This window comes from Xenopus laevis, chromosome 8S (assembly GCF_017654675.1).
Source record: "Xenopus laevis strain J_2021 chromosome 8S, Xenopus_laevis_v10.1, whole genome shotgun sequence".
NCBI classification, from domain to species: Eukaryota; Metazoa; Chordata; class Amphibia; order Anura; family Pipidae; genus Xenopus; species Xenopus laevis.
This window is the reverse complement of record NC_054386.1, coordinates 31290435-31316882: the sequence shown is the minus strand read 5'-3', so window position 1 is coordinate 31316882 and position 26448 is coordinate 31290435. Positions and strand designations below refer to the sequence as shown.

The 26448-nt window shown below is 42.0% G+C and overlaps 1 protein-coding gene across 3 annotated transcripts in view; it reads right to left on the bottom strand.

Moving 5' to 3' along the window:
• The window catches only part of LOC108699923 (carboxyl-terminal PDZ ligand of neuronal nitric oxide synthase protein), a 56990-nt gene extending 31153 nt beyond the window's left edge, over nt 1–25837 (bottom strand). The window contains exons 1-2 of one of the 3 annotated variants that reach the window (XM_041575308.1): nt 25560–25837; nt 12113–12184 (exon numbers count right to left, since the gene is read on the bottom strand). In XM_041575308.1, the coding sequence (XP_041431242.1) occupies nt 12113–12184; nt 25560–25664 (177 nt within the window). In that variant the 5' untranslated portion in view covers nt 25665–25837. The remainder of the gene's footprint in view (nt 1–12112; nt 12185–25559) is intronic. The other 2 variants (XM_018232611.2, XM_041575309.1) reach the window with 2 other exon arrangements.
• Nucleotides 25838–26448: the final 611 nt, after the last annotated feature.

The window sequence follows — 26448 nt, the reverse complement described above, 5'->3', positions numbered from 1 at the left end:
TCTCCATTAGAATTCTAAGGTCAGGCAACAAACAAATATATTTCTCCCTGTAAGACTGTAAATCAGGGCAGCCAAGCGCTCTAATTAAAACCTCCCTGCCAGTGTCAGTCTCACAGACTCTGGAAAGGCTCCCTTTCATAATTTAGAATGCCTGTGTTCCGGTGGCAAATCACATTCCATGTCCTGCTGCCTAATTGACTGGAGAGACAAAGCCCCCCCCCTCCCTTTTTTTTATTTAAGCCGGAGCCTTCCACAAAAGCGGACACATCTGTCTTTATTCTGCTGGGAGAAAAAAGAAAAATCCCAGGCTCTTCCTTTTGGATAATAAGCCCAGGGTCCCCCTAAACTTGTGATTATTCTTAGACAAAGTGCCGGCTTGTAAATACGGTTTAAATGCACAAAGAAACCCCTCAAAATAAAAAGCAATTTCTTTGCCCTGTTTGGGTTTTCTTCTTCAGTGAGTAAGATGTGATTGACTGTTGCAGTGTTGTTGAGATAACTAGCTATACCCCTAAAAAACACCAGGGGCCCAGAGTGTGTTAAGCTTTTGGCTGTTTGTCCGAAGGTCACCCTGCTGCTGTGCATCACTGTGCCACTAGGGTTGCCACCTCATCTGGAAAAAAATACCGGCCTTTCTATATTCTTGTAATTTTTTTCTCATTAATAACATTGGCATAAAGCATCATTTTTACCAGCCAGGCTGGTAAAATACCGGCCAGGTGGCAGCCCAACGTGCCACTTGGCTTGAGAACAGAAAGTATATAAAGTATAAAGCCTTTCTAAAGCCATCAATATAACTGCCCTAAAAAGGAGACAACAAGATGGGCCTGTCAGCCGCCAGTTTGCAGGAACCCGAGAGACAGATGGCACACTTAAAGCCATTGCATTAAAAAAAAAAAAAGCTACCGCCATGGTAGATTTATTGATGATGTATCTATCTGAATGGGCTTTACTATAGAGTGTCAGCTGCGAGGCCCAGGAGGTATAGACAAATGCACAGTTTCCCTATACTTGTGCTTGCCCCACCCCCATCTCTGATGTCACTGTAGGGGTATATAAATCTGAGCAGTGCAGCAGGCAAGGTGGGTTAGTTTAGGACAGTATCACTCGCTAGTGCTCATACACCTACTGGGGTCTCATAACAAGAATCAATGGTGACACACACAAACAGATCCATTGTTACATTTTACAACTTCGGAGCAGCACACACTCCAAGCAGTGACATAATTAGATGTTACTGGGCCCACAGCAAATTATTTTTCAGGCCACCACAATGTCTAGAGGTTGACCTGTTTAACCAATATTTATTTAAATTGTATATGTACATGAGGCCCATATATTTCCTTCACCACCCCCATCCCCTGCCGCCGCAGGGTCTGTTTCTTCTGTAGTTACACATTCCAGAAACAAACCCCAGCTCCCAATAGGAAATGAGTGTTGCAGAAGTTCTTCCCCAGCGTATTGTTTCAGAAGTGAGAACCAGCCAGACAAGTACAGTATTCAATAGCAATTACAGTTACAATAGATGTTTGCCGATAACGGTTTTTGGGGGTGGAGATGCCCCTTTAAGTTTCTTTGAATCCAACTGGCAAGGGCACTGGGGTGGGAACGCACTGATCCGATCACAGAGATTTAAGGCTGAAAGGAATACGATGAAGTGGAGATAGCTGTCAGACAATAGAATCCAATGCAGCAGCTCGCTCAGGGGTGACGGAGCCAATGCTTGGAATATTGAGCGCTGAAGCTTGGGTGTCAATGTTAAGATCAGACAGAATACATCCCCTCCAGTCAGTTTTAAGCAGTCTGAAAGGGGATCCAAAAGGCGATAAGAACATATGGTATATTATAAATCATTCCCAGCAGTCCCTGCCCCAGTGGAGCTTACAATCTAAAACCAGTCACACACACACACACACACACTAGGGGCAGTTTTATCAGGATTCAACCTGTTGTAGTTCAATGGCATTTTTCCCTTACAATTTTGAGGAGAGCGGGGGTAAGGAGAGCAGAGGCAGGACAATGTCAAACTGTAACTGTCACCTGTGACTTTCTGTTCTTTTGAAACTATGTAGCAGAAGTCAGCTGACCAACAGACTTGGGAGAGGACTGACTACTGCTACATTGTTTCTATAGTCAGAACCAGCATTGCACACCCTCTCAACCCTTTCTTTCATTTTCTGGCTTCTCCTCATGTTCAATGGCAGGAAAAAACCCTGTTCTGTTGTTGCAGTTGAAGTGCTCGCATTGCTTACGGTTTCATACATATGTGTATTTCGGCATACTCTGCAACATATATATACATTTCTGGGGGGAAAAAAAACCCAAGATTTTTTTTGCCTTGAAAACTTGCAGTCAGCGCTGAGGCGGCACAGAGGAACGTATTGTCGTCTGCAAGCTGTCGGAAAACAACAGGCGCAGCTAAAAATGACTGCAAATGTGTTTTTCGAGGCCTTAAAATACAATAAATCAGCTTAGCTGCAGGAAACCCAGTTTGGTAAAGTGCAGCACAACACTTGAGGAACCCCCGGCTGCGATGGCTTTTAGCAACCACAGGTAACCAATAGAAATCAAGGGGTTAACAGAAGCTTTCAGCTACATTGCTTCTATATAAAAGTGCCATTATCAAGCATCAGAAATAACAAGCAACAACTTGCAGCTGCTTCCTAGCCCCTCCCACTGTACTAAGGGAAGCAATATGGCTGCTCCAACCCAGATGAACAGAGGAACACAAACAAGAGATGTACTCTGCACACGCTGACCTACACACATGTGCTTTATATAATATAAAGAGGGGGCAGTCCATGGAATATAACACCACTCACAGACTATGTTGCTATATTGGCCCTTTAAATCCTATAATAAGATAAATTCAGTGGTGCGCGAGGAATGCTGCAGGATTAACAGGTAAATGCTCCGGCATGACGGACATTTATAAGTGACTGCTTTCTGGCCCTCGGCTCATATTAGTATCCACAGAATTGAAACTCGTCAGATAGGAAATGACTGGCTCTGATGTCCCCAGGTGCCTGTTACACAGTTTTCAGTGCTATGGATGTTGGGTTAAAGCAAAACCCAGAAAGAGGAGGCTTCGGAATCTTGGCTTTACAGATGGGGGGGGGGGTGTTAATCCTTCTGATGTTGTTGAAACATGAAAATACTAAGTGGTTACTTGCACAGGAGCCATGGTTGGTGATGGGGGCAGGGACAATAGCAGTAAGCAAGGAAGCCCCCATAGGGCAAGATGGAGAAAACAGGGAGAGATGGAGACACCATGGCACAATGGGGACAGTGGAGTTGGCCATGGGCCCTGCCATTATGACAGACAGCGCTGGTATATGATCTTTGCAGCTAAAAGAAGATTCAGAAGTGACAGTTTCTAATTAGCTCTTGATCGCACTTGGAAGGAGCACTTGAAATCTAAAGTGATCAGACTAAACGGCGGCAGCAGGAACCTCAACCACTCGGATTTGACATAAACCCCGTTATCCCACGCTGGGAGGCAGATTAACCTGATACATAATTCATTAGACTAATGTCTGGAACGCCAAGGTACAGCCAAGCCCAAAGCAGCGAGAGCTCAGCAATGACATTCAATATCCAGAGTCAGAATATTGATTTTTATATAGAATTCTTTTTGTCGTACGACATTCTGCCACCCCGCACCTATTCAGATGTCTCACTGTGTGTATGTATTAAACTGCTCAACATGGCTATAAAGGAAAAATGTGGCAACTCCCAGCTGTATGTATAAATACAAATATACAGAGAAGGAATGTTCTGGGCACATAATAAGCAATACCCTCATACTGTACTCTCTCTTAACTGAACTAAGTGAAAACTGTGTTTATGAATAAGGTATAGTTTCCCTTTAAGCTAAGATGACAGGGTCCGTCTTTGCAGAACAATGCATCAGAAGATCTAAGGCACTTTTATCAGGGAGATGCAAGATGTTAAGATGATACAAAGCAAGTTTAACACTCTCAGAAGTTTCTTGTACACGGCAGATAAAGAAATAAAACTTTTCCAACTGATGAGGCTGAAGGTGCAGTTAATTACAAGAATGAACGCAGGGGTTTGATCTAATACCAGGCTCCAAAATAAAGGATATGAGAGATTTGGCAGCATCAAAGAGCCAGCATCATTGATACAGTGTTCCATCAGCAAATCTCTTCAGTAGGGTTGGAAAACAGCTTTTAGGGCACACGCTGCTACTGGGGGAGATTAGTCACCCAACGACAAATCGCCTCTTCTAATCTCTGCTAAATGCCTTCCCGCCAGCTAGAATGTAAACAGCCAGCGGGATGCATCACTTCATTTTGCCTTAATGAGGAAACTTCAGGCGATTTTGGAAAACTAAGTGCTCTGAATGCCAGGAGACTAAATATCCGAATCTTTGCATGAGTCTTTGCCCTTAAGGAGAACTAAAACCTAAAAATTAATGTGGCTAAAAATTACATATATTATATACTGAACTTATTGCACCAGCCTAAAGTTTCAGCTTCTCAATAGCAGCAATGATCCAGGACTTCTTAAACTTGTCACAGGGGGTCACCATCTTGGAAAGTGTCTGTGACACTCACATGCTCAGTGGGCTCTGAGCAGCTGTTGAGAAGCTAAGCTATGCTATGCTAGTAATGCTATGTAGTAATTATCTGTATTAATTACTAATCAGCCTTATATTGTGACATTTCTATTCTATGTGTACTGTATATTGTGAGTGGGTCCCTAAGCTCAGTGAGTGGCAGCAGCACAGAGTATGTGCAGTGAATCAGCAGAAAAGAAGATGGGGAGCTACTGGGGCATCTTTGGAGACACTGATAGTCTCTGCTAAAGGGCTGTGGTTGCCTTGGGCTGACACAGAAGCCCAAAACATAATGTACAACATTTCTAGCTACTACTTTAGTTAAGCTTTAGTTCTCCTTTAAAATGAGTTTAGGACAATTTTCAAAACATTAGCTTTTTTTGGCAAATGTTGCAAAATGCTCTTTTCCAGAGGGGCAGAATCAATTGTCCATACCTTACATATACCAACATATTATACAGGTATGTGACCTATTATCTAGAATGCTCGGAACCTGGGGTTTTACCGGATAATGGATCTTTCTGTAATTTGGATCGTCATACCTTAAGTCTAATAGAAAATCACGTAAAACATTAAATAAACCCAAAAGGCTGATTTTGCTTCCAGTAAGGATTAATTATATCTTCGTTTGAATCAAGTACAAGCTACTGTTTTATTATTACAGAGAAAAAGCAATTCATTTTTGAAAATGTGTATTATTTATTTATAATGAAGTCTTTGGGAGATAGCCTGTCATTCTGAGCTTTCTGGATAACGGGTTTCTGGATAACAGATCCAACACCTGTACTATAATAACAGGTGAGGTTTGAAAAGAAACATCAGGCCATAAATCGAGAAGAAAGTCTAAAGTCCCCCTGGAGTTGTCTCCAATTTGCCTTAGGCCTTGCACCTGTCACTGCTCGTTCTGACTGCCAACAAAGTGAATGTCAACCACCTGTCACTCCTAACAAACAGGAACCATTTAGCTCTATGGCATTCACAGTGCAGTTAAGCATTGCACAAAACTATATACCAAGTGAGGAGGAAGGACTGATACCAGTGCAATTCCAAAAATGTTAGACTTGTGCCAACCATAACCCACCTAACACAACCCAGCAAAATTGCGCCACTATGTATAATAATATACACGTATATAAATTAAAGCCTCAAGATGTTTTGGTATCACACAAGTAGAGTTGAAATGGGCTTGCGGGACACTGGTAAAAAAACTTGATGGTCCCTGGCCTTTACATGCCCTGCTGACCCAGTTCCTCTACCCCATGTGGCCTAGCGGCGCATGAGAAGCGGAGGGTGGACATTAGGACAGGTGATGTCACAAGGGTGCTTTGTGGTTGCAGACCCATTAGGCCATGGACACCTAGTCTGACGCTGCACAGAAGTGGGGTGGGAACAGGGTATGGAAGGTTGGTGGGGCTGGGGAAAGGCCCCTCATCCAGCCGCAATACACTATTGGGGCAATGGGTCCTGCCAATGTTCAGTGTTGGATTAGAGTACCTGGGGCCCACCAGAAAAACCAATACCAAGGGCCCACTGCCCACCACACCTGGCCACTACTGCCTAATGGAAATAACCCACCCTGCACCACATCAGCTGCTGTCAGACGCTCTGAGTCCAGGAGTTGAGGCCCATTAGCACCAAGTCCCAATGAGATTTCTCCTGTCCAACCCGCAATGCATTACTAACATCTATATGAAGTGCAATGAGCATGTCAATAAGTGTCTGTACCACTTCAGTGGATAGGGATTAAATTCAGATCCTAAATGCTGGACCAAACCTAATCCGAATTAGGATTAGCCCTCCGAATTCAGTTGGGGATTTGATATTCAGCAGGACCCCAACACTGTGGATTTGTATCCCTAATAATGACTGCCTGCCTCACCACCATACTGCTTTGCATTTGCTACAGCTAATAAACAGCGCCACCAGTGGCCAAAGTAGCATTAAACGCCAAAGGCTGGCGACACATTTCTGACAGTAGCCCAAAAAAGAAAGGAAAAATTCCCAAAAAAATAAAATAAAAAAAAGATTATTCCCATGCAGGCCTCGATGTATGGATGCAATGCAGGGGTGTAACTATAGAGGAAGCAGACCCTGCGGCTGCAGGGGGGCCCTGGAGATATAGGGGCCCCATGAGGCGCTAATTCATATACAATTTCAATAAATATTGCCAAAACAGGTCAACTTCTAGACATTTTGACGGCCTGAAAAATAATTTGCTGTGGGGCCCAGTAATATCTAGTTAGGCCACTGATGCAATTTTATTTGGTTTAAAAGAAAAAAGGCAAAAACTTTCAATGAAAAAACGAGTATTAATGAATTATTACTTGGGAGGATGAGAACTCGCTGCAGACGGAGGGGCAGTGGGATGGGAAGGAGACTGCTGCTTTCAAACTTATGAATGTCTGCTTAATAATTATTCATAAGGTCTCGTTTATAAGGTTGGGTGATATTATGCAATATGCACTTCCTTGGGAGAGGGGTCTTAAGGGGACAGGGCGAAGGAGGTGGCTTCCGTGGTAATACAGCAGGCTAGTACCAGAGGGAATAATAATATCCATATAAGGCAGATTTGTTTTGCTATAACCATTAGAAATGCATTCATCTATATATTACTCACATTTAACCCTGACAATGTACCCCCTACTGTAAATGATAAGGATATTAGAAGTCACTGAGGGGTTCTGTGACCATATAAAGGCACAAGGCTGCAGGCCGAGTTATACAGGGAACTCTGAGTATCACTCATGTATTATAAGGGATAATGTACCCCCTACTGTAAATGATAAGGAGATTAGAAGTCACTGTGGGGTTCTGTGACCATATAAAGGCACAAGGCTGCAGGCTGAGTTATACAGGGAACTCTGAGTATATACTGTATGTCTTATAAGGGATAATGTACCCCTTACTGAAAACTATAAGGATCTTAAATGTTTTAGAAGACATTAGAAGTGTAAAAGCTATAGTCAAAGGATTTCATTTTTCTGCCCACAAAGGCAGGTTCCATGAATACAGACAACAGATTGCATGGCAGTATTTGGGTGCTTGGCCATGTGTGTCATGAGCCATATGTTTAAAAGAGTAGTTCACCATTAAAATTTCTTTTCAACAGCGAATGTGATTTGAGGCAATTAAATTGCAGCCCAACTGATTACAATATGACATGCACAAACTAATTTATTAAGGCTCTTATGGCTGGCCTGGGCCTCGCTGCACAAACTCCATCAATTATGAACGTTGTACAGTAGTCCAGACAGTATTTTTAAAAAATGTTATCGGTAATCTGCCCCTAATTTCCCGTTTTCATGTGCCTGCTTCACATTGCTCAAAACATTATATGTCCTGTTCCTACATATCCATTTATTTGGTGTGAGCTCTGGAGCACCTGCCATTTAAGCAGAAAGCAAAACAGAAGGACATAAAAAGGTTTATGGAATCATTCAGCATTTAACTTAAAGGGCAAGCAAAGGTCCTACAAATAATAGTATTTATTTTGTGGGATGGGGCTGCCGTGCCCTTAAAGGTGTTGTTCACCTTCCAAACACTTTTTTTAGTTCAGTTGTTTTCAGATTGTTCCCCAAAAATAAAGACTTTTTTCAAATAATTTTCATTATTTATTTTTTACTGTTTTTCTAAAATCTAAGTTTAAAGTTGAATGTCCCTGTCTCTGGTGATTCAGTCTGGCAGCTTAGTAATTCAGGTGCAGACTGTTACAATTTTGCAACATTTATTTGAGATATTTCTCAGCAGCATCTCTGGAGTATTAGCAACTATTGTATCAATTAACAACTGCTCGTAATGAAACACAGAGATTCTACTCAGCAGGGACAAAGATAAGAGATGTATCAACTAAATGTATCCATTTAGAACAGTTTACAGGGTCGGCGACCCCCCTCCCAGGGCTGGTGAAAAATTACACTTTACACTTCAATATTAGAAAAACTGTGACACATAGAAAGTCATTGGAAAAAGTCGTTATTTCTGGTAATCTATCTGAAAACAACTAGTTGTTTGAAGGTGAACCACCCCTTTAAAGGGATAGCTCATCTGCCAAACACTTTTCCTTTTTTTAAATATTCCATCAGAAATAAGGACTTTTTAAAATAGTTTTCTATTCCTCTATTTATTTCTACAGCTTTTCTGTTTTAATTTGAATTTGCATCGCTTTCCTCCATCTTGTGTTTCCTTGTAGCAAATCAGTAAACCAGGGGTTCTGCTCTCTAATCTGTTATAAACTGATACATTTCTCAGCAGTCAGAGCAATGCCAGGAATGTATCCATTGCAACTAAACTAACAGCATTCAATGAGCATGCTCAGCAAGGGACTGAAGGTGCTTCTAGTTGGCATCTAGGGACAAATAAGTGGGTACTTATAATTAGGGTCTATTTTCCAATAGAATTCTCTTTTTTTGGTATAAATGACTGAAGAAAAAGCTTCTCCTGGGACAATTCAAGGTCAGAGACATTGCTGCAAGCGGGAAGTCTCATAACAAGCTCATTTTAATGCTGAGCGGGGGGGGGGGGGGAATAAAGTAGGAAGGTTTCTGTGCAGAAATATCCATGTTCCTTAACTGCCTCATCTATTCCTGGCAACTGCTGCCATAGAGCAGAAAAGAGGTGCTGTAATTATGAATGCATTTCGGTTTTTGGAAAGGAACCTACGGGCAGCGGACGCACAGACCTTAGGGGGCAGATTTACTAAAGAGCGAAGAGGCTAATGCAAGCAACAATTCGCTAGCATTTGCACCCACAGGGACATCGCCAATTCGCTAGCGACCCAGACCGTCGATATCACAGTTTTGGATCCTATCGCCAGGTGTATTTTTGCTCCGGTGAACGTGCACTACTCCGCAAATTCAATAAAATGCGGATTTTACTGAACGTTACCTCTTTCGCTAGAGTTGACTTCGCCACCTTAGACCAGACGAAGTGCTAAAAAGAAGCTAGATCTTCCTCAATCTTCTGTCACTTACATCATATCATGTGTGCCGAAAATGCATTAAAGTTCCAAAAACGCTGGCGACTTTTCCCTTTTCTGAAGAGGAATTGCCTGCAAAAGTCCTGAAAAACTTTTTTGGGTAACCGGTTTTCTCCAGACATTTCATAACATATGGAACATTCATTTTAAAAGTGTAGGGCATCATGTTAACTCTCTTGTCTTTATTAAGGATCCCTGGATCCCTGTAAGAAAAAGTGGTAACCCAGCATTTGCACCAACATTTATAATAAAGACATCCATACAACTTTAAATAACCAGCTGTAAGCAAATTGACCTAAGCGCAAGATCACTAGCGAATTTTCGCTAGGCACAAAAGAATGCTAGCGCATCTTCGCTATGAAATGCTCGAAGTGGTGCGATGTGAGCAAAGTGGTCACTGGCGACAATTCACCCTTTAGTAAATCTGCTTGTAGGGCTGCTTCTTGGAATTCTAAAGCAGTTGCATGGTTGAAAGGTTAAGGCAGATGGTCCAGGTACATACCAGTAGATGTATGTATTAGCTTTTAAAGTATTTTAAAAGTTCTGCGGTTTTGTTTGCCCTACCTCAGCAAGAGTGCTTATATCTTACAACTCATAAATTAGCCAGTACACCCCTCAAGAAGTGATGTACAGGTCAACAAATCATCCCACAATTGACCCAAACCTGCTTTTACAACCTAGACCCTACATGACCCACTATGCAGTCACTTATATAGCCTCCCTGACCCACCTATTTCAGACATTATTACTCCTGGTCTAGGGTCTCAGATTTATCTAGGGACCAACCAACAATCAGGAACTTTGATGGCACTATTCCAAGTTCTCCCACAGCCTTTGACATTCATAATTCTACCATAGCAAGAAGTAAGCTGGATGGTCTAGCAGCACAGGAGGTAGGACTGATATAACCTTGGATGATCTTGTAGCCAACCATCACATGTATAGAGAGATAACCTAAAACTGGTCTTCCCCTATGTAAAAGCACAATTTAGGAGGAACAGCCCCCAGTCAGTATAGAAAGACCATATAACCATGGCAGCTCAAGAATACTCCTGTATAAGGCACGCAGAAGGCAGCCACCTTCAGTAGAGAAGTGTCTGCTCACTCCTAGTGACCTTCCAGAAATTTGACATTCTGTCAAGCAGAAACTGAGCCTCTGGAACTAAGACAGTGTCAGTAAATACAAGTTATGCTAAATGTCTACTATTTATAAGAAAAGGGCAGTTCCTAGCCGGACCATGACCCTTTTCCTTATTTTCACTCTTATTGGGCTAACTCTCCTTTCCCCTGTAGTCATTTTCCAGTAGTTGGCTTCATTAGTTTGAGGCATTTTTACGTTTATTACATTTACCTCTCTTTCTCTCGTAGCCCCATTCATGAGTCACATGCTTAATCCACACAACTGCTCTTCGTCCAAGGCAACAGCAGTCTTGACATTAATAATAGTCTTATAAGGCAATTTTCACTTTAATCTGTCCAAATACTTTCAGCTTTATGCTACGCTACATGAGCATCAAGAAGGGAGGGCATGTGAAATTTCTGAAGATGCAGCAGAAGGGCCAAGGTTCCTGTCTTGAATTTATCTCCATATTAATTCTCAAACCTACCCCTATCTACCCATCTCCAGCTCTAACTCTCGAGACCTTACCGCCTGCCTCTTCCCTAAAACCTCAAGATCTACTCAAGAACTCAACCACTAAACCCCCAAACACTCAACCTCTTCATCTCATCGCCAAGACTCAGTGGCTGCACAAACCCACCTGCAACTCATCCCCATTTTCACACAGTGTCTTAACAATATAGAAACCCAAATCATGTTTAAACAATACATCCTCCACAATAAATCCAAAGGTCACAAATTTATTACAAATTGCCAACCCAACACCAAGCTTCCGGATTACTCTCCACCACAAAATTCCTAAAGAATCCACCCACTATTCCAACACCAAGCTCCAAGGCCTCAATAATACATAGATGCAAGAGAAGTAAATAAAGCAGTTATGGACACTGAACATGCCGTTTGCACGCTGGTTACTTGCTCATGTACATAGCGGATGCCCTGGTTGGTTATACATTATATGTTGCACTAGTCATTAGCAGCCACCATCCTCTGGTTAACATTTGGTCAATTGTCTAAATTAGAAATAAATAGAAAATATAAAAACCACCTACTCTCCACTATCCAGGCGGATATCTACGTACAATCTAAAATGTTCCTCCTTTTCATACATTGGACGGAGATGCCTACGAGCTAGAAACATGCCACCACAAGACCTGCCAGCACACTAATTGCTGCCTCATTTCAGCTTTGTTATGGTGAAAGCTACTGCAAGCAAGCTGTTCCCATCTAATTGCTGTCTCCTTCAGTTACCGTCTACAATGGGATGCATTTATGCAAAATAGCTGCCAAACACACATATTTCTCTAAAGGAGGAGGGAGAGAGGTTTATGTGTACTTGGAGCACCACACAATGTACACAGAGAGGTCACGGCCCTGGCACTGCCACCATAAGTACAGTGCCAGTCAACGTCACTTATAATTATAGCAAACTTACCCTAATTCTTCTCATCGCGGCCACGATTTCCACTCGGCTGTTGGGCCTTGGCACATCCAAGCTCCCGATATACTGAGACAGAGAGAGAAAAGTAGTCAGCTGTCAGTCACGAGCAACAAGACCGAGCATCATTCATTCAGCACCTGGTACTTCCCAGAGCCCTCTCTGATTATTACAGCCATAATAACTTTCAAATTCTGGTCTATATTTGTACTACTTACTGCTGTAATGAAGAGCTAGATTTTGTAATTCTGTAATGATATGAATTCTTATTTTGGTGGAATTTAATTCATATGGTCCCAATTATGAATTAAGTTACATTATGATCTAGGGGACACCACTGAGACCTTTAGGATAACATAGGGAGAACAATTAAGGGACTCGGCAAGCAAAATAACAGAGTAATACAAGTGGAACTCTACACAATAAACCCAGGCACAATGGAGAGGAGACAAAAGAATAGATCTATGAGCCACATATGAATCCACAAAGTACGGAGCCGACACAAGGAAATGGCAGAAAGAAAGTAAAGAAAGTGACTTTATTTTGGCATGACTTATGTTGGATGGGGACTCTTCATAATGATTTCATATCGTCTGTGTTGAGAAATGAGGTGTCTGGACCTCCGAGAGTCAGTAAAGATGAATAAATAACCTGTGCTGTAGGGGAGAGGCTGGCTAGGGCATGAGGTACAAGTCCATGATGGAATATAAAAAGCAAGATGAAGATGACTTACAAGGAAAAGTGTTTTTCCTCCAGGCATTTTATCAGCCTACAGCAGCCATCAAGGGAATATGACTCTGTCATGGGGCCCAGCATTTGCAAGATCTACTTTATCATGTCCTAGTGGCCTCAACACTTTCCTATGAATGACAGTTATTCTGGGCAACACAAGGCAGTCTTTCAGAACTTTGCAGAATGTATGTTTCATATAATCATCACATGCCAAGCCAGCCCAGAGAAGCACAGTGGGATTCCAGTAATCAGGTAAGTGGCTGGAGATAGAGGCTTCCAAGAGAGACTCTAATTTGTCCAACGTTTCTCTCAGCTGATTTGGAGACTATGGGCCCCACTGCAGGCTGGATGCGTCATTCGCTTAGCAACTGCTGCCGGAGATTGCAGCTTGATGGCCAGGCTACTTACTTCTAATCATCATAGCCAAAATTATACACAGTTATATGCACCATCTATTGAGGGAGGGGATAAAGACTTTTAATTCATTATAGTGCAACCAGGCTTTTATCTGTAACATTTCTTTGCATTTGTCTAAAAGGCTACTGCCCACCGTTGGACTGGGGGGTTCAGCAAAGCAAACAAGACCACAATACCTTAAGGGCTAGTCCACATGAGGAGATTCGGGGAGATTTTGTCACCTGGCGACTAATTGCCTTGTGAGGCAACTTCGGGCGACTATAGAAAATGCATCGCCCCGTGTGTATTAGTGCAGACGACTTTTCATTCTAGCCTATGGGGGAAAAACACTGAGGCAGTTCGGGGAGATAGTCGCTCAAAAGACGAGGCAATTAGTCGCCAGGCGACAAAATCTCCCTGAATCTCCTCGTGTGGCCTTATCCTTAAGGAGAGTATAGGATACTCTGCATATCTACAGTAGGTACACTAAGTTTTAGGCTTTAATCCAACTCTTATAAGTGACATTACATATAATGGCAACGTAAGACCATACTTAGAGCTAAAGAAGACTATTATACTATAATAAAGCAAAATGTTGTATTCCTTAAATGAATCAGTGCCTGGATGGAAATACCAGAAGAAAAAATATCAGCCCCTCTAATTTCTTGTCTCTGACACCTCCCAGACTACTACTCTAGATTTGCCCTGCGTTTGCATGTAAAATGATCAGCCTGATGCCTCCTGCTGATAAGTACTAATGCAGGCTGGAACAGATGAGGGTGTGGTGCAACTTGCCAACTCACTGAGAAAGTTTGTTAAGTGGCACTGTGCCCGAGAGAGAAGGCGGCATGGAGGTTTTGGGTGCCCCCACAGAGAAGCTGCAGAGCTGAACCTCTCCAATTATCATGCAAAAACTAACAGATGGCCTCAAATAATACAGCAGCTCCAAGGCATTTGAATTAGGCAAACTAGAAGGCACAGGACTGCGTGTGATGCCATGCCAGTATAGCATTCCATGCCAAGCTCCGTTAGCTGGAGTGGAACGCCTGCCAACTGTGCTCTTAACAAATACCACTCTTCTAGAGGAGAAAAAACATACATGTTCTAAAAATAAAAGTGATTTTTTTTTTTTGTCAAACAAACTCACAGTTGAAGAAGAAGCCTGGTTATATTGAGCTGCTCCTTATCTAAAAAGATACCAGGCTATAGCTGGGGGGTAGGGCATGGTTTGTTCATACAGAGGCTTCCCAGTGGGCTACTGGTTTGTTTGAATATACTATTTTGAATCCGAAAGAAGAATGTGGCTTCCTGTATGCTCCTACTTTAGGATTCCAAAACAATTCCAGCATTTTTTGCACAAGTGGCTAAATCCCCATTATTAGAATTCAAAATCACCAAAATTCACCATTCAAGAAAATCTCTCAAAAACAAAAAAAAACCCTGATCATTTTTTTTGTATTTAAATTTTTTTTTAAGATCAAAAGAACAATGCGATTTATGCTGCCAGAGGTTTTATTCTGTAAATTAACGTAATCGGGTTACAGCGATTTAATTTCCGTCTGTAAAAATGCTGGTTATCTAAACTGTCACAATGTGCTTTAGTGTGATTTTGTTTCTCTTTACACAAATATAAGCAATGGAGTTCTCACATTTTTCATAAATAAGTGCACAAATTTTAATTTTTTTAAATTAAAAAAAAAGCAAAACTTAAAATTGAAAATTTGATAAATTTGCCTCTTTGTGTTCTGCCAAATTGAATCCAGAACCTTTAAGGTCAACTCTAGATAGATGCAATTTTTAAAGTGTTACTCAAATTTGAATATGTAAATTGATGCTTGGATTTGGTCCGGTGTTCAACAGGCTATTTTTTGGAAAGTTGTGGAAGAAATTCTATTAACAACCTCAAAAAATTATATTGAAAACTGATAATAATGTCACTAATTTGATTAGTACTTACGTAAAACAGACTTGATCGAAATTTGCCTAGAAAATTGCACAAATTCCAGAAAACATATGGAACCTTGAGTAGTTTTTTTTGATTAAGAATAAAGTTAATTTTTCGGTGACCTTGATACACTTACAGGTACCTGGCCAGCACAAGCACACCTTGCTAATCAATTCCAAAAACTGCTCACATTCCAAGTTCATGGTGGTTAAATCCATATTTTTGTTTCTCTTTATCTGTACTGTAGACTGAAAACAATATATATTTTGTAGACCCCTGCTGAGGACAAAGCAATTTTTTTAGCCAGGTACTTGCCAGCCTCTTTGATCCAAGAAGCCCTCGTCGGTGGTTTAGTGCCGAGATAAATCTTACGGTGCTCGAGATTTAAAATAATATATAATAAAAGAAAATCCCAGCTTACGTCCGAGTTCTTGCAATCTCGCAGCTGCTGCAATAGTGATTCATATCTTTTCAGTGGAACGAGCCCTTGAAACGCACTGAGCCATTTTTTATTTCCTGGACTTTTTTTCTTTTGTTCACTACAGCAGAGCCGTTCATTAAGATTTCATGATTACGCTACCTCCGAACCTATAGGCTCATAGTCGAGAAAGATAAAGGGAGCCCAGAGCTGAAATTCAAGTTGACGTTCTTTATACATTATTGAAAAGAAAATTTTGCAAAGTGCAAGATGGTTTGGCGTCAAGTATTCTCCAAGTTCAAAAGAGTCCAAGGTCTTCAGACAATTTCGCAAATCTCAGGGCTATGGCACATTGTCCGTCAGAATTATTTAGCCAGGATAGAATACCCAAATGAGGAATCTGCCGCTAGTGTCAGGTGAATTCTGTTCAAGTGTGAGACTGTTTCTGTATTGGGGAATTGGCCTAAAGCAGGAGTCCCCAACCCTTTTTTTTTTTAATTTACCCATGAGCCACGTTTAAATGTAAACAGAGTTGGGGAGCATCACAAGCATGAAAGATGACTAGGATGATTTTCATTCATCCAGGTCATGGTATATCCAGTATAAATAATTCTAGAGCAACTGGACTTGCCGAGTAATCATTGAAGACATTTCACTACTCATCTGAGCAGCTTCATCATGTTGACTGACTGGTATGGGAAGTCCGCTGCATATAAACTCTACCACTACTCCAATAACAAAGGCACATTGTAACTTCTGAACATTGTCTTATGAAGAACCTGCTCTGATGAGTAGTGAAACGTCCAGTGGCGTAACTACCGGGGGAGCAGGGGGTGCAATTGGGCAAGGGCCTGCACCCCCGCAGGGCCCCCCGGCAGTCACGTGCCCACTGCAGCGCCGCACGGAAGAGGGTGGGGGCGGGGCCCGGCCGCACGGCCCGCACCCACCTAGTTCCGTCTCTGGAAACGTCTTCAATGATTACTCAGCATGTCCAGTTAAGAATTACTTAATACTAGATAAAGCATGAAAAATGTTCCTTGGGGTACCAAATAAGGGCTGTGATTGGCTATTTGGTAGTCCCTATGTCAATTGGCAGCCTACAGGAGGCTATGTTTGGCAGTACACCTGATTTTTATGCCACCACAACTTACCTCCAAGCCAGGAATTAAAAACTTAGCCCTGTGTTGAGGACAGTTGGATCAACATCCAAGGGGTTGGTGAGCAACATTTTGCTCCTTAGCAACCGGTCTAAATGGTCCATATTGGCAGATTAAATCTGCCCGTGTATGGCCACCTTTAGAAAATTTTTGAATGAGAAAAATGCATGTAAAAAATAATCGTTGGCGGCAACAGTTGGAGTTTTGGGTTACCCTTACTCTTGATGTCAGCATTTCATTGAATGCTGAAGAATGTCAAAGCCACAGTTGTTCAACGACTCTCACTGTTTTTCACAAAAGCAAATTGTGGGAAGACAAATGTCAAAATCAATAAAAACTGGAGTAAAGGGTTGTCTTTCACTCCAGCATTCTGTACTCCTAAAAGGGGTCAGTTCCCTTTTGCAAGAAGGCTGCTCTCTGTCAGAATGGCCTTCATGGTATTCCACGTTCATTTTCTAATAAGCGCAATTTAATGAGGTTTTATCATGGCTATCAAACATCATTATGACTGTTGTTGCAGCAGTAGATTGTGATCGGCACCTCTGGGCTACAGTCTAGTTATACAGGCCCCAAATGGGCTGTGATTCCATGGTGTAGAGCAAGGAGTTCCTGAAACCACTTCACTGGTTACGTATGACCCACTGGACTAATATTGGCTGTCACTAATAACCTTTCAGGTGCCTGAAGAACACGGACGAAATGGCAGCATTAATTACAAATATCGTAGAGTTGTTTTTTAATAAGCTTTAGATGAGAGCGTGGAGGATCTCTGGAGACAGGTCCTAACAGTTTGTTGCGTAAAGTTAATCATCACCACCACTTGACTACGTTAAATGCAACATGAGATCTTTTTATTTTTAAAACACTCCCTTTTTTTTTTTACTTTGCTTAATGTTCATTTGAAGACGTCATTCATAAATAAGGAAATCAGGAGCAGCTGTTAAAAATGACATAACAGAATAATATATTGGTAAATTTTCATCTCAAGCTTGTTATTGTAAGCATGCACCCCCCCCCCCCATATCAAGTGTTTTCCTAGTTAAAGGGCTAACCAGCCAAAAACCGAGCAAAAAAAATAAAACAAAATAAAGTATATATAATTAAGCAGGATCTTTCTAGGCAAGATTTTTTTAGGTGTTTAAATGGTTCAATCTATCTTCAAATATTAATGTGCCGGCTGCATATCAATGCGAACATCTATAAAAGGCCAGTTATTAAGTTTTTACATGTCTGGAATTTCCTTCACTCATCAGACCTTATCAACATTCCTGCAGAGCATCCGACTCCCTGGGCATATTGAAAGGATTTGTAATAGACACAGCTGAGAGAATGCCCAGAGGAATGACTATGCCAATCCAATTTTCAGAGTAAAAATTACGCATGACTTCAGACATAAATGAATACTTGGGTTATTACCTTCCAACAAACAAAGATCAGGCAGAGACCAAAGGTCTGGTAGACCTAGAGAAAATACCCAACCTCTAAACCAGTGATTCCCAACCAGTGGCTTGTGAGCATTCACAATAGCTTTTAAGCAGGTGCTTATTTTTGAATTCCTGGCTTGTAGGCAAGTATTGGTTGCATATAAACCACTACGGCCAAACACAGCCTCCTGTAGGCTGCCAGTCCACATAGGGGCTACCATAATGACAGACCATATTGGACACCAACAGAACCTTTTTGCATGCTTATGTTGCTCTTCAATTTTTTATTTATATTTGAAGGAGGCTCACTGGTAAAAAGGGTTGGGGACCTCTGCTTTAAACAAGGCAGAAACATAGGATACACGGGCAGACATCAGATCTCTTTCCCAATTGCCATTGAATGGGACCAAACCAGTTTTCCATTCAATATGTGATAGGGGGTGATTAAAATATTAATCAGGAAAAGGGAATTGCATTAGCAATGGACTGCATCAGGCAGTGGCTGTGATCCAAGGCCATCAGTCCTTCATGGGCACTATGCCCAACCTGGCCTAATGATTGGCATGATCAAGTCTCAGAAATCAGTCTCAGATCTGGCTGTCCAGAAGAGTAACTTTTATTCATATCCTTCTGTGTATGACAACTGAGCAGAAGGAAAAGATATGGGACTGCCTAAATGGAGATGAGCAGAGCTCATCCATACCATAACCTCAGTGGTTTCCAAACTGTGAAACTAACCCCCCCCCAAGTAGGCTCAAAGTAGTGGGTTGAGGCATGCATCCTTATAACCAGGAAAGGTTCGAAACGTGAAAGAATGTGTATTATGAGAAGTTAAGATAGTGGGGGCTTGCACAGACAAGAAAACACAAAGGTGAACTTAAACCAAAATATTGCCATAAAGCACATTATAACTTTCAAAGCCTAAATTGGCCAGGTATGAAATCCAGGGTCAAAAGAACAGGAGGATCTCAAAGGGCCCCATCCTGGGAAGGTTCATTTAACCTTCATATAATGTGGTACTATAACCATCTATGGGCAAAGGATGGTCCCTGGATGTCTAATGAGACATAGGATACACGACTTCTAAGGTGGGGTAAACATTACAGGTAAACCATACCATTAAACTGCCACCTTGACCAAGGTCACAGCAAAAAAAATCACAGATGCTGCATTGAGATTTGCATTTAGTTTTGCTTTTTCATCTGTTTAAACTGCATAATACCAGCCCAGCACTTTCATATTTGCTTTTCCATGAGTTTGCTCAGCCCCTTGGGTCTTAAGACAGTTCACGCTGGGCTTAACATGCCAGATTACTTAAAAGAACCAAACCGGAAAATGACAAAGTTTCTTTGTTTTTATTCTCTCTTTTGCTTCCCTGAAAGAGCTCAGCTGATCAATCAATCAACAGCAGGGTTAGGCTTGTATCACTTTCTAAATTTAAGCATAAGGGCTTTGCGTGTGTTTTTTTTTTGGCAAGGATGGAATTTTCTACCTGCGGCTCTTTAGGCTGTATAATTAGTCAGGACAATGCTGTGCTTGTGAAGCTTGAAGGAGACAGGGACAAATACTGAAATAAAGAATTTTAAGAAAGAGCAAATAAAAGATGGTGTGTCCATACCATAGGTAGGCAATGAGTATGTGAGTGCCATGGGTAGCCCAAAATAGGCAGCATGCTTTCCATGTGTAGAATCCTTTGAGGGTCCAGTCTGTAACTGGTTGCTTGTGAAAGCATCACAAAAAGTAGGGTCTTACAGTCATTTTGTCTATCCCCACAGTATCATATAAAGCAATGTTGTGATGTGCTGCGATTTCCCATGCCCTGGGGCAATAACTCGCTATTAGAAAATATACAAAGAGCCATGAAGACATACAAAGAGGTCTGTGGAGATCCAGCATGCTGGGGGCCATAACAATTCCTCTGAGGGTTACATCAGGCCTGTGGGGGACAACCTTGATGTAAAGGAAAGACATTTCCCCATCAGCTTGTTAAAGTGCCACCCAAAGTAAGAAAGGCTGTTGGCCTGACCAAGTCCTTAGTACCTTCCCAATGGACCATCCAAATAAAATCTGGCTGAAAGTCAACCAGACATCCATCATTAGGAAAGGACAGCATTGGTGCATCAATAGTCTTCTCAGGGTAGTCCTCCTTAGCCCCCCAGTTATGATGAGATCATCATGATTTGGCCCAGAATGTTGTTGGTCAAATCAGGAGCACCAACTCCTCACAGCTATATTTAGACCCAAGGCCATATACACCATACAGAGAACTTTGCCTGCTTCTCTGATGTCATCATGCAAAAGTGACTTTAGACAGCTGTATTTAAGCAGATGCCTTTACAGGGGGATTTTGCAGTCAAGCATGAACAGGCTGACAGGATGGACAGGCTACAAGCTAAATGGCTGGTAGGTTGGAGAAGGTTGATTGAGAGACACCAGCACAGGGGACTGCAAAGAAATGCCCTGTGCATACGCAAGCTAAACTCATGTACAGTTAATCAGTGCACAAGCAACAAAGACAATTTAGAGGCAGTGGTCACAATAATGTCATAGCAACATGAAGATACCCTGGACACGGTGGTCCAGTTTTAAGGATCGATAGTTAGAGCATTTGACCAAGGACCATACCGAAAGTGGAAAAAAACATGTGAAACACAAACATTTTGAGCATCAACATCAGATATGTTCAAGTTTCTTCCAACTAGCTGTAGTTTAACTGTAACTCCCAGGATCCACAGGCTGTCTTGAACTATGGAGACTGGGGGCCTACTGCTTGATTTCTATCTTTATAATTCAATGCAAATATACAGAGAAGAAATGTTCTGGGCACACAATAAGCTATACCCTCATACTGTACTGTCTAAGGGAAACAATATGGCACCTCCCTCCTCCCCTATGTTTAAATACAAATATACAGAGAAGGAATGTTTTGGGCACACAGTAAGCTATACCCTCATACTGTACTGTCTCTAAGGGAATCAATATGGCACCTCCCTCCCATATGTATAAATATAAATATACAGAAAAGGAAGATTCTATAATCCATAACCTCAGTTCCACCCACATGAATAAACACACAATCAATAACAAGTGCATGAAGACATCATCATTTCTTCATTTCAGTGCTGGCCTTGACACATAAGCAAAAGCATCCAATGCTCCAATCCCACACGGTACTGGCAGAGTCCGCAGTCTCCGGGCTGCCTACATTCCATTCGTGATGAAACAAGTTTGCAGCAGGATCCAATATTTTTCATCGTATTTCTTCCCCCATGGTGATACATTCCCGCGTCATTGCGTTCCTACAATACAGCAATCTGCATTTGTTCTTTTATATGCAATGGGGAGGCTTTGCAGACCCCAAAAGAACAGTTCTGCGCTCCTATACCAAGATAATCCGATATTACTCTCCTAAGGGTCTACATAGGAGGCAGCATTCAATAGCAATTACTTTTTAGGTGTGGTTTCCCTTTAATTTTTGAAATGAAATAATAATAATGCTTGATGCCCTTGAATTGCCATTTTTTTGTAGCCGTTATTTTGTGCTATTGCCACGCTTTCTTCACTGCCGTAACTCTCTGTGAACTCTCTGAGCTGCTGCTGACAATTGATCTGCTCTAGCCATGCATCCACTGAATTGAAAGCTTAAATCCACTTTTTTTTTTGGGGGGGGGGGCGCCCCTGGAGACTGAGATCTACAGTATTCACTAGGCTGAGACAATGAGCCACAGAACATGAGACAGCCCGCTGATGCACTAACTATAAACCAAGCTTCAACATCTTGTAGAAGAGCCAAGGAAAAACCCATTTAGCAGACAGTGATTACAGTAAAGTAAGGCTTTAAACCAGCCCTAATCACTAAGAAAAACAGGCATTTAGTTACAGTAACACCACAATTCACTGATTATTACAGCCTCCTCCCCAGCTGCATTCTACGTTCTTTTGTCCTTCTGCTACATTGGTTTGGGAGTCAGAACCAGGAGTGCAGGCAAATATTGATTTCCATAGCAATTGCATTTACATATACCTTGAAAAGTCTTTTACAACAGGATATAGGAAACAATCTTTGGATGTAGGAAACAATATTTGGGTAGACGTGCTCTTTTAAAATAACAGATAAATAAAATAATAAAATCAGAGGTAACCATATGCATATGATACAATGTAGCAAAGTGCTACAAGAGATAGGGCTGCAATGAAGTCTATATAGCAAAGTTCCTTATCCAATGAAATGTTAGTATGATTTATAATTGCAATGGCACCATTCAACTAAGGCAGGGATTTCCAAGCTTTTTTTTTTTTTTTTTAGCAGTGAGCCACAATCAAATTTAAAAAAGTTAGAAGAGCAACATAAGCATGAATAAAGTTCCCAGAGGTGCCACTTATGGGCTATTGGTAGCCTCTGTGTGGACTGGCAGCCTACAGGAGGCTGTGTTTGGCAGTACACATGGTTTTTAGGCAACCGAAACTTGCCTTCAAGCCAAGAATTCAAAAACAAGCACCTGCTTTGAGGCCAATGGGAGCAACATCGAAGTGGTTGGTGAGTATAGGTGGCCATACATGATAAGATCCTCTCCTTTTGCTAGGTCGCCAAATGAGCGGATCTTTCCCCGATATTTCAACCAACTGCAGGGCGATAATGGGTTAATCCAATCATTCGGTCATGGGGCCGAAGAGAACGGGGGCCGACAGATGAGGACCGCATCAAATAGCCTATGAGGTCCTCAATCGTCAGAAAAATCTGACCTCCCTGAATGATTTTTGCACCAGATATCGATCAGCGAGACCCGTCAGAAGCCCCCATACACTGGCAGATAAGATGCTGAATTGGTCATATGGACCGATATCGCCAGCTTTAATCTACCAGTGTATGGCCACCTTAACATGTTGCTCACCAGCCACTGGTTGGGGACCACTGATCTAAAGGGATATTTGACCAAATAAATCTAGTCTAACATTGCACTTGAAGAACAAATAGCCAGAATAAAGCTCCTGGACATATTATGAGAAGACCTGGATCAATGGAGGAGTTTAGTAGAATAAGAGGATGACCAGGAATAACACAGAAGGATTCACAATAATCAGGGACATGTCACTGAGACCCAAAAAGATCATAGAACTTTTAGAAGAGACACAATCCATATGGTAATTGAAACCGCCTTACTGTCACCAGTGTCCCCAGTTATCTGCCATCTGAGCCAAATCCTAAATCCTGAACCCCCCAACAACAGAGAAATCAGTCAGAAAAAGCTGTTATCACACCTGCTGTGCCGGTTCCCTCAAACCCAGTAACCAAGGACACTGACCACGGAAACCAGACAGTCCATGGCACAATCCAATGAAAGATGTCAGAGTCTCATACACAGTGACGGTGTCAATTCGTTCAGGTTAAAATTAAACAACAGATTAACAGATTATATGCAAAGATCTGTTCTAAGAAAATGTTCATTTTTTTATTTCTTTTATATGCTTTATGAATGATTCAGGTTTCTATTCCGCCCCTCAGGCTGCAACTGAAAATTCAACAAAGGCTGTTTGTCAGGGATGACCAACTCCAGCAACAATGGTTGTTCTTATATTTTACCGCTTTGCCTTCTTTTCAAACCCTTTCCTATTCATCTTCTGATTTCCTAACTGCTGATTGGTTGTTAGGGTAATTTAACCCTGGACACAAGATAACTGCTGACATGCCCAGCCTGAGAATTGCTGAGAAAATATCTAAAAAAAAAGACTAACAGCAAATTGTGCACATTACACTACGTTCAGTAAAAACAGATAACTATGTAGCAACAAAGAAATAATTGTAATAAAGTTACTTTGAATCAGTCCAGTCTGGTTAGTGTTGCTTTTTATGTGAGCTGACAGTTGATACATTTATAAAAAAAAAAAGTTACAACCCAGGACATTATTCATAAACATCAACAAATGGGCCAAAGGGAACATGTAGAAGGCATGGAATTTTTCAAGCCATGATTTAAAGGGGAACTCTGGTTCACTGAAAATATATTTATATATATATATATATATATATATATATATTTATATACAGTATATATATACTGTATATATATATACTGTATATATATATATATATATACTGTATATATATATATATATATATATACTGTATATATATATATATATATATATATATATATATATACTGTATATATATATATATATATATATATATATATATATATATATATATATATATATATATATATATATATATATATATATATATATAAAATAAGTATTGGCAAGTTTTAGAGTTACATGTTAACCTAATTGCTATTGCAAGCAGTATCTTCCTGGCGGATTCAAGTCTATGCACTACTGGTTCTGACTCATGAACAATGTAGAAGAAGTCAGCTGGACTGGGAGAAGAAATGGCTCCTGCTATGCTGTTTCAGTTGTCAGAATCAGAGAACAGGGCCAGACAGATTGGAGGGATATCGATCTTGCACTTATCCTTGCACTGGGTTAATTTTGACACACATTTGGTAAAACATGAATCTATCCATCAGATCTGATAAGATTATCAAGGGAGAAAGCAGAATTCAGTAAGCAAAATATGTGAATACTAAGAAAAGCAGGAGCAGAAGAGCCAGTCTCAAACACCAAAACAAGATCAAGCCCTGAGGCATCAGATTTCCTACACTCCGAGGGCAGTGAGGTGCTACAGGCACAGCTTTAGGGCATGTGCTGTGGGCAGGGAATTGGGCAGCACTTTGCAGAGGGACTAGCAGGTGGATGGACACTAGGTTAGGGAAGCATTGGAGTAGGCACACATGAGAGGGCAGCAGAGACTTGGCATTGTGGAGGGGGCTGGTAAAGGGATGTAGTGGCTGGGCACTGGTTGGGGACAGAAGGGAATTGGGCAGAGCAGCAGGTGGCACATGTTAAGGGCAGTAGAGACTGGGCACAATGCAGAGAAAATGGCAGGACTGAAGAGGGCAGTGCAGGGTCCTTGGGCAGTATAGAATGGCCATTATTTGGAGGAGCAGGTAACAGGGTAGCACCAGCTGGACACAGATAAGAAGGGTGGGAAGAGGATGGATGGGCACATTGTGCAGGGGGGGTTTACCACAGGAGCAACAGGGACTGGGCACTGTACAGTGGGGCAGCTGAGGAATGGCACAGAGACAAAGGGAGAGGGCAGAGGCAGTGCCAGAGGCTGGGTACTGTACAGTGGGGCGGGGCAGCAGAGGAATGGCACTGTACCAGTGGGTGGGCCTGAAGTAAGAAGCACAAAGTGGGCACAGAGACAGTGGGCAGAAGTGGCAATCACTTGAGCAGGGGGACACAAGGGGCACAAAGAAGGCAGAGACTGGCACTGGGCACAAAGGGAAGGGCAGCCTGTCGGACTCACCTTTGCCTGGAAGTGAATGCCATGCTGGAAGGCATCCTCATTGTGCAGCGGCACCCGGGAATCACATCCATCATCCACCAGGTTGTACCTGTTCCTGCCCGGCATCCTGGGAAACAACCAGCTCTCCCCCCGCGGGCACTCAGTCAGGGCATCCTTGCCCAAGTGATACGTGCGCTCTCGCTGCTCACCTACCCCGGCTTCCTGCCCCTGCTGCCATGCTGTAATGCCCCTCCGACACTGCCCCTGCAGCTCTGCCGCGATTTGAATGAGAAATCAACGCTTGGTCACGGGAAGCCTTAGCTCGCCTCCCGACCGCCATTGGCTGAAAGTTCCGTCACGTGCCGCCGGTGGGCCAATCAAAGGCGGTAGAGTGCCGAGCGCCTGAACCTAATCCTATTGTTAGTTGTCTGACTGGTGCTTGGGGAAATACGGGCTGTAGGGGCGCCTCCGGGCAGTGTCTGGGGAAAGCTTGGAGTACACGAACTGTGCGGTGGGGGCAGAGCGCTTTAGGTAGAGTTTGTTATAATCACTGCGCTGTGTAAATGTAACGAGACAGCAGGTGCCTGCGAACAAAAGGTAAAGCACAACCCTATTGTTGTTCTGTACCGGTACCGGAGAAACCAATAGGAGCTTTTCATTGGAGGGGAGTTGCCACGTGATACAAACTCACTTGTTCTGAAACTGGGAACCTGTGCTAAATATTCACTTACCTGTGCAGTACCAGCCTTATTCTGAGTCCTGTGATAATATTCACTTACCTGTGCAGTACCAGCCTTATTCTGAGTCCTGTGATAATATTCACTTACCTGTGCAGTACCCGCCTTATTCTGAGTCCTGTGATAATATTCACTTACCTGTGAAGTACCAGCCTTATTCTGTGTCCTGTGCT